Raw genomic sequence first — 9,073 nt, forward strand, 5'->3', positions numbered from 1 at the left:
TAGTTGTATCTCAACCAAATATTGTCCTATCCTAACAAACCATACATCAATGGAAAGCTTATTTATTCAGCTTTCAGATTATGTATAAACCTCAATTTAAACAAAATTGACCCTTATGACTGGTTTTGTGCTTCTGGGTCAGATATGTCTGTTTAGGGCGAGACACTACAGGCAAAACATTTGTTTTTCATGCACTGGTCATTTCTGAGATTTAGATTTTCGTAATGTGTTTTTTTCTAGTGGACTAGTGGAAAAAACATCCAAAATGCACATTTAAGTGTTTATTTGATCAATTTGCAACTTTAGGTTGCAATCCCAATCCATATCTTTAAAGGGGTCATGACATGAGAAATCAAATTTGCCTTGATCTTTTGGCATATAAGAGTCTTTGCCCCATTAAACCATCCTGCAACTTTCAGAGCTTAAAACATCCTCCTCGTTATAAACAAAGCATTTATTTAATCGAGCTCCAAAAAACGGCTCGTTTGGATCTGAGGGGCAAGATGACGTCACCCAAGCACAAACATTTGCATAAACACGCCTCCAGAGCTAGACATCGACCAATAGTCTTCTACTCCGCATAGGCCCCGCCCACTGGGGGGTTCAGTCGCTAACGGCCGACACGTGATCACGCTGAATGTGTCAAAATCAGATAGAAATCACAATCACTGCGCTATCTCGTCTACACTGGATATACAGATATCAGTCTGTCGTCAGGACAAATGCAGTGAAAGATCATTCGCTTTGTCGCGTTTGGTTTAAACAGCTCGTTCACGTCTTTGTACAGATATCAGAAGGAAACAAGTGGATCGTTTATTTTAATGGTGTCTCGGAGGATTTTGTTTTGTAATCGAGGCACAGTGTCATGGAGACTCACAAAGAAACATCTGTTGAGAGATGAAGCAGAACTAGATCTGACTGCAGCTGCATCACAAACCGTAAGCAGAGGATTTCATAATGCTTCGTCTGGAAATGACCCTTTTATTTTGATCATGTTGTCAAAACACGCAATAGTGAGGGCCATTGATACCGTTTCCTATTCAGTGATGCTAGCCAATCATAACAGCGGCTGATTACTGACGAGCCTTAAAGGACACGCCCCTAAAAACAGCTGGTTTCAGAGAGAGGGTCAGAATGAGGTTTGGAAATTATCATTTTTCCACATATTTATGTTTATTTGTGCAAAAAACTTTATTAACATTGTAAGTAAACCTTAAGGAACATATTAAAATAATTTAAAAAAATCAATGTCATGACCCCATTAAAAAGTTTGTTCTCTAACAAACACCAAACTTTACCGTTTTATTCCTCTCTATGTTCTGAAGGTTTGTTCACATTTCGTTCACACTGATCTATGCAACACTTTACTGATCAAAACGTGTTTGTTTTCTGTCTGTTGACAGTATTTTCTGATTTATGGAGTGATTAAAAAGAGAAATCCAAAATGCACTCTGGAAAAACCTTTAATACATGTCAACAAAACAAGAATTATGAACCTGGCTTTATCCTAGATTTAGACTTCTGTTCTCAAATATGAGCATATGTAATCAGATCATGTCATATTTGCATATTCAAACTAAATTTCTGAAAACTGTAATACTAAACAGTTGTCTTAATGTACTGTGATTTATTGAACGTTTTACTCTGTATAGTGTCCTGCCTTAATAAAGAGTAGTCAGAATGATCAACTTTCAGGATGCATCTTCATCATCATCATCATCACAACAACTGATTTCACGGATCTTCTAGTGTTTGGTGTTAAACTCAGCAGCTGGAGCTCTTCATGAAATACTCTCTCTGTGTGTGAATGTATGTTTCAGAAGCTCTTATAATATTCAGTCAGGGCTACATTAGCATGCATCGCTTCAACTGTGACATGAACATTATAAAGGAGGCACACAACTCGCACACATGGCAAAGCCCCTTAATTCTCCAACAAATAACAGAGTGAGAAAAAATAATAAAAGAAATAAAACGTTTGTTATAAAACACCTTTCAGTCCATGCACAGCTGCAGCAACAGCATCGGTTTTAAAGAGATGATCAGTGACTGTACCTCGCGTTAATGTCGACACTGGAGCGCAAAGGGTTAAATGTGACATTTTTGTCCCATTTTGGTGCTACAGATGAATTCTGACCGATTATGATCGAAGCTCGTCGAATAAAACACAAGAGACTGACGTTCACCTCGATGTTCAGAAAACGTGTCAAAGCTTTCTTCGTAATTTTAGGAGATGCTTTAGAAATCAGCGTCAGCCATTGATATTAAATATTAATAAATCAAAAGGATAACGCGCATGCGCACTGAGCTGCATTGACAGCGAGGGAGAGTAGAATTCATCTCACACGATGGATATAGATAATACTTCATCTAGTTCAAGTATTCACTCTTTAGTTCCAAATCAGCGTTTGAACGCGTCTGTGTGCTGTTATTCTGACGCATATTATTGTTCAGACTGACGCAGAGACGCTGCTGACAGCTGTTACTTTACTCAGCGCTGCGCAGGATGGACCAATCACAGCCGTTTGCGCTGCAGCAATTAAACCAGCGCTGAGATTGACAGATGCCACTCGTTACATTACAACGCTACATTTTTATAGATACACCTTATTTTGCTTGCTTTTTTTTTTTTTAGCAGTTAATCAGTAAAATCACCAGAGCTGGGTAGATTACTTACAAATTGTAATCCTTTACTGATTCCAAATTACATGACAAAAATTGTAACGTAATCCATAACATTACACATTTAAGGTTATGTAATTAGACTACTTTCAGATTACTTTTGACCTAAGTCGTTTATCACATTGATTTAAATAGCATTGTACCATACTGATATAAAAATACAAATACAAAATATAAATACAAATATATTCCAATTGTTGTCAACTTAATGAAGTGCATTAAACATTATATTACATCAAGGTTTCCCAAACTGGGGTTGTGAAGGAACTGCAGGGGGTTTATGAGTTTAAGGAAAAGCTACTAATTTTCCTTACACCTGAAGTCTCGCACATTACATCAAAAATAATGCAGATATGCAAATGTCCCAACTAAAGCAAAACGTCTTGAGATTTATAACGGGATGGCCTGAGGGTGAGTAAATAGTCAGCATAGTTTAATTTCAGGTGAACTATTCCTTTTAAAAACATATAAAAGCTCAAATCAACATCGTTCTAAGCTCAGGGCTGCAGAAAGAGTATAGCGCAAATCAAAAAAATCCTACTGACCTTAATGTGTATCAGTCACTCCTCTCTTCCTTCTCTGCTAATGTCTCCACTGCTAAAAGGACATACTATCATAATAAAATTAACAATTCGTCTAACTCTTGCATGCTCTTTAAAACATTTTCCTCCCTCCTTTGTCCTCCTAGGTCCTTCAAGGTATCTTGTAGAGGTGAGGTGTCCAAGTCGCAACATCTAGCTACTGGGGTGCCTCAGGGCTCAGTACTTGGACCACTTCTCTTCTCTGTCTACATGGCATCACTAGGTTCTGTCATTCAGAAACATGGCTTTTCATATCACTGCTAAATATGAATGAATTTGTATTTAACATGATAAGAATTTAATAGAAACATTGTAAGTTACTAAGTATAATGATTACATTTCGTTATTCAAAAAGCAGCTACAGAAAATGAGCAAAGAACATTTACATTAACAAAGAACATCATCACTCACTTCAGTCTCGCTTGAGTATATGCACTTTAAAAAACCCTCTTGTTATAATTAATGAATTAATTATTAATTAATTAATGTTTGCCTACAAAACCACCACTGGATCTGCACCCCTTTACCTAAATTCATTACTTCAGAGTTATGTGCCTCTAGAAGCTTGCGTTCTGCAAGTGAACGTCGCTTTATTGTTCATCTCAAAGAGGCACAAAATCACTTTCACAGACTTTTACATTAACTGTTCCCTCCTGGTGGAGTGACCTGCCCAACTCAATCCCAGCAGCTGAGTCCTTAACCATCTTCAAGAATCGGCTAAAAACACATCTCTTCCATCTTTACTTGACCTTCTAATTCTAGCACTCTCTATTCTAATTATATTCTTTTAAAAAACACTTGCCCCTTTTAGACTTGCACTCTATTCATTCACTAACTGCTTGTTTTCTTAAAAAAAAAAAACACTTGCTTCTCTATTATTTTTGTATTCTATCTATTTGTTTTCTTTTTATTTATTATACAATTAACAAAAACAAAAAAAGGCCTCTAACACTAGCTTGCTCTATTCTTTTTCTAATCTGTTTTCTTTTTATTATATATGTGCTAAGTGTACTGCATTAAGCTAACTGAGACTTGTTATAGCACTTGTATATCATTGCTCTTTGTTGATTTTGACTGCTGCTATTGTCCTCATTTGTAAGTCGCTTTGGATAAAAGCATCTGCTAAATTACTAAATGTAAATCACAAATGTAAAAGTAAAAACTGTGAAAAGCTTGAGGAGAAACGACTGATATTACAGAATCATACGGACAGAGCACAAGGAAAAAACACTTTATTTCCAAATGACGTTCACGGTCCAATTACATGGAATTTTCTAAAACATTCAACATCACTGATGCAAACTACAAGAAACAATAGGTAAAAACGTCCAGATAAATGAAGCTCACATAACAGAAAGCATTGTGGGATAAGGTAAGAAACGTCAGCGGTCGCCTGTCCTACGCCTTCGGCTACAGAACCTTGTATCGGCTCTTGCTGGTGGGCTGGTAGGAGTTTTGCTGAAAGCAGAGAAAAAGATGATTCAGAATGAGACTGAGCTAGTTCAGAAAGGATCAGTGAGGATGAACTCACCAGACGGATCAGCTCTTCTTTGATCAGCCGTGTGATTTCTGCTTTGGCCTTCTGCACGGCCAGTTCATTCGCACCTGACAACAACACAGACTGCTTTAGTGACACGAGAAGACCAGCGGTGCTCTGGGAACCGGCGAGCACACTTACTCTCGATGGCCAGGTAGATCTTGCGCTCTCCCTCTTTGGGCTCTTTGCCCGGTGGGAAATATGTTCCTCGGATAGTGATGGCTGCCTCTGAATACTCGCCGATGCGCTGAAGAGCCTCCTTAGACGTCACCTTCCACCTCGCCGTCTGCAAAACAAACACCGTAAGCTGTCAGAAAACACACACACACACACACACACACACACACACACACACAAGTCCCCACCAGGATATATAAACCAATACACACACATACACACACACTCACAAACCCATGCACAGAGACACACACACACACACGCACACACGCACACTTGCACTCTCACACACACACACACTCTCACACACACACACACGCTGAGAATACATCAGTGACAGGCTTTCACGAAGTTAAAGTGACAAAAAGAACAGGAATGATGGTAAGAGTGATGAGTGTAAGCAGCGTCTGCAAACTGTCTGAGAATATGCTTCATGTCTACATACTTATGCAAACCATTTTATTTAATGCCATGTCAGCATCTTAGGCTATTTTAATGGCAAAAACGGAAAAAAAAAAAATACAAGTATAACAAATACAATTAAAACTAGCTAACAATGAACAATACATCTGTTGACAGCATTTATTAGCCTTTGCTAGCATTAGTAGTTCATGTCAGCTCAGGCTCATTAACCCTCATCATAACGCATTTAGTCTGTGTCCAAGAAGAGATCTATAAAAAAAAAATCACGTGCATATTTTTTAGTAAGGGAATGAAACTCAAAACACAAGACCCTCAAAATAGACATGATTAATTTTTTTCTGATTCTTTAGAATTATATTAAGATACATAACGATTTAAATAATGTGACATGTTTCGTGTACGGGTTGTTTTGACCCGGGTAAATACGGAGAACCATTAGATGTTAAAAATACTTTATGTAAAATTGTCTATGAAGTTATATTAGTGTCAAAAAACATTGTAAAATATATTTTCTCTCACAATTTTAGGACTGAAGTCGGTCAATAAACAATGCGTCACCTATTGATGAACCATTGCTGCATGAAAAAAATCTATTTCCATATGTTCAAACAATAATAAAAAAAAAATGTATATATGTGTGTGTATATAATCTCTGCATCCTAGTATTTTTGGTGTGGTTCATGTGAAATTTGTAATAATTTCGCTTTTTTTAAACTGATAAAAAGGGGTAAATGCAGCAATAACATGATAACAACATGGTAACGTTCAAAAGGTTGAAATGTTTTGATATTCACTCATTAATGAGAAGTTGCTGATCAGATACAGTATGGTTTTAGGCTTCATTTACACAACAACAATGTACTAAAAACAGAGTTCTCAGAATAAAATCTATACACACAGATCCACGGTTGTGTAAATAAACGCATAAAGTTTTTAGTGGAAAACGGTGTCGTATTAACGCCCTTAAGCTGGAAAATATTAAGTTATGACTATTTTATAACATAACGACATAGCATAGAAAATAGCATACAGATTCTGAATGCATTATGAGAGTTAAATATTATTCATCATAATAATAATAGAATAGAATAATATTTTAACATTAATTAAGATTAAGCTGAATGCTTCAGATTGTTATTTCATGTGAACAGACGGAAGCGTGTTGTAGAGTGTGACTGTAATTTCAGATGCGATCTAAGACCTGAGGGAAGTCGTTGATCTCCAGCTCCTCCTCGTATCTCTTGACGGTGTCCGTGGCCTCGGTGGCCTGCCGCTCCTCCTCCAGCTTCTCCACCGGAGTGTAGTTCAGTTTAGCGTTGATCTTCTCCGCCTGCTGCTCCGCGATGGTCTTAGCCGAGACGGAGGGCGCGATCATCGTCCCGCCGCGCAGGATAGCGTTTGTGGCCTGCTGCATCACATCCTGAGATCAAACACCGGACCATTAATATCAGCAGACAGACGCCGTCAGTGCGATATATGTGACTCTGGAGCACAAGACCAGTTATAAGGGTCAATTTTTTAAAATTGAGTTGTATACATTATCTGAAAGCTGAATAAATAATCTTTCCATTGATGTATGGTTTGTTAGGATAGAACAATATTTGGCCGAGATACAACTATTTGAACATCTGGAATCTGAGGGTGCAAAAAAATCTAAATATTGAGAAAATCATCTTTAAAGTTGTCCAAATTAAGTTCTTAGCAATGCATATTACTAATCAATAATTAAGTTTTGATATATTTACGGTAGAAAATTTACAAAATATCTTCATGGAACATGATCTTTACTTAATATCCTAATGATTTTTGGCATAAAAGAGAAATGTATAATTTTGACCCATACAATGTATTGTTGGCTATTGCTACAAATATACCCCAGCGACTTAACACTGCTTTTGTGCTCCAGGGTCACATATGATTTGTTGTAACACATAAAGTCATCTGCTATTTGTTTATTAGAAGCTTTATGTGAAAGCGTGTCTGACCTGTGCCTCCGCGCCGAGGTTCTTCTGCGCCTGGATCTTGAGAGCCAGTTTCTTGGCGATCTCCAGTTTCTGGATGTTCCCGGCGGACGGAGCGCTCGGGCCGCTCAGACCGGACATAGAGGTCAGGGATCCGCTCACACTGACCGCAGACGCTCCCACAGCGCCGCCCGGAGCAGAGAGATCCTTCACACGCTTCTTAGAGTTAAACATGCTCTCGATCTGCTCGTCGATCTGCAGACGCATCAGACATCAGCTGTTACACACACTCACTGTCACTATATCAGTCATGAGAGGACAGCGAGGACAAGTCTGAATAAATCTGCTCTGATCAGGGTTATATGAGCTGATGAGATGAACTCACGTCCAGAGCCGCATCCTCGTCGTCAGAGTCGTGCAGACCTAACGCAGCCTTCTGCAGCTTCTTCCGCTCGTTAGCCAGCACGTGCTCCGTCTCGTCAAACTTAAAGCCCTTCCCGGAGAATCCACTGCTGCTCTTGATGCTCTTCCCCTCCTGCGGAGAAACCCAACACATGAACCACGGCACATATACACGATACACATGCTTTATCTGTTTGTGTCTGTAGATTTCAATTACAATCCTTATCTTTAAAGAGATTTTTCTCTTTATGGTTTTATTCCTTTCTATGTTCTGAAGGTTTGTTCATATTTCATTAACACTGATTTATACAACATCTTACTCCTAAAAACATAGTGAAATGTGTTTGTTTTCTGTCTGTTGACAGTATTTTCTGATAAAAAGAGAAATCCAAAATCTCCTCTGGAAAAACCTTTAACTCAACAAAATCAAACGAGAATTACGAACCTGACTTTATCCAAAGCTCAGATTTCTGTTCTGGAAATGTATGCAAATGAGTGCATATTTAATTAGATAATGTCACATTAGCATACTTAAACATAACATTTCAGAATACAGAGCTAATTTTTATGTCTTAATGTACTGTGATGAATTCACTGTGGAAGTATGGTGTCTTCTATGGAAGCTTGTTTCCACCACAGGGTTTAAAAAAAGTAATTGTGCCTTTTGAGACTTTTTATCTCACAATTCAGACTCCCCTTCTAAAAACTTCTGAGAAAAGAGAAAACCAATTCTGAGAAAAGTCCAACTGTGAGATATAAACTCATAATTGTGAGAAAAAAGTCAGATTTCTGAATTCAGAAGTTTGTCTCTCATAATTCTTATTTTTTTCCTCTGAATTTGAATCCTTTTTTGTTCTTGATGAATAAAGGTCTGAATTGTGACATGAAAAAGTCAGTTTTATTTGTGTAATTGTACTGGAAGTGTCTTGTCTTGAACGTGTGGAGTGCTGCGAGCACAGAAGCTCAGGAGCTCTTACAGCTTTCTGCTGCTCCTTGAAGTTGGTCCAGAGCAGCTCGAGCTCCGGCGGGACGGCCGATCCAGACAGCTCCAGCGCTTTGATGATGTCTCCGGCGTAACGAGCCTGTTCTTCAGTGATGAAGGTGTACGCGTAACCCTACCACACACACAGAGAGAGAGACGTGAGGCTCATCCTCAGCACACACACACACACACTCACACACAGCCTCACACACACACTCACAGACAGACACACACACAGACACACTCAGACACAGACACACACACAGACTCACACACACAGACTCACACTCACACACAGACTTACACTCACACACACTCACACACAAAC

At 38.5% G+C, this 9,073-nt stretch overlaps 2 protein-coding genes across 3 annotated transcripts in view; both read right to left on the reverse strand.

Annotated features, from left to right (window-relative positions):
* Positions 1 to 2,412, reverse strand: part of cunh5orf24 (chromosome unknown C5orf24 homolog) — a 6,636-nt gene extending 4,224 nt beyond the window's left edge. For both annotated transcript variants that reach the window (XM_016460329.1, XM_016460330.1), the window contains exon 1: positions 2,056 to 2,412. The gene's annotated coding sequence lies outside the window, so the exon portion shown is untranslated. The remainder of the gene's footprint in view (positions 1 to 2,055) is intronic.
* Positions 2,413 to 4,487: 2,075 nt separating this feature from the next.
* The window catches only part of LOC107668438 (probable ATP-dependent RNA helicase DDX46), a 27,030-nt gene continuing 22,444 nt past the window's right edge, over positions 4,488 to 9,073 (reverse strand). Inside the window, exons 15-21 of the mRNA XM_016460304.1 lie at positions 8,741 to 8,878; positions 7,747 to 7,896; positions 7,386 to 7,616; positions 6,602 to 6,820; positions 4,942 to 5,086; positions 4,795 to 4,868; positions 4,488 to 4,721 (exon numbers count right to left, since the gene is read on the reverse strand). Coding sequence (XP_016315790.1) covers positions 4,674 to 4,721; positions 4,795 to 4,868; positions 4,942 to 5,086; positions 6,602 to 6,820; positions 7,386 to 7,616; positions 7,747 to 7,896; positions 8,741 to 8,878 — 1,005 coding nt within the window. The 3' untranslated portion in view covers positions 4,488 to 4,673. The remainder of the gene's footprint in view (positions 4,722 to 4,794; positions 4,869 to 4,941; positions 5,087 to 6,601; positions 6,821 to 7,385; positions 7,617 to 7,746; positions 7,897 to 8,740; positions 8,879 to 9,073) is intronic.

Source organism: Sinocyclocheilus anshuiensis, unplaced genomic scaffold (genome assembly GCF_001515605.1).
Source record: "Sinocyclocheilus anshuiensis isolate Anshui unplaced genomic scaffold, SAMN03320099.WGS_v1.1 scaffold2749, whole genome shotgun sequence".
Classification (NCBI taxonomy): domain Eukaryota; kingdom Metazoa; phylum Chordata; class Actinopteri; order Cypriniformes; family Cyprinidae; genus Sinocyclocheilus; species Sinocyclocheilus anshuiensis.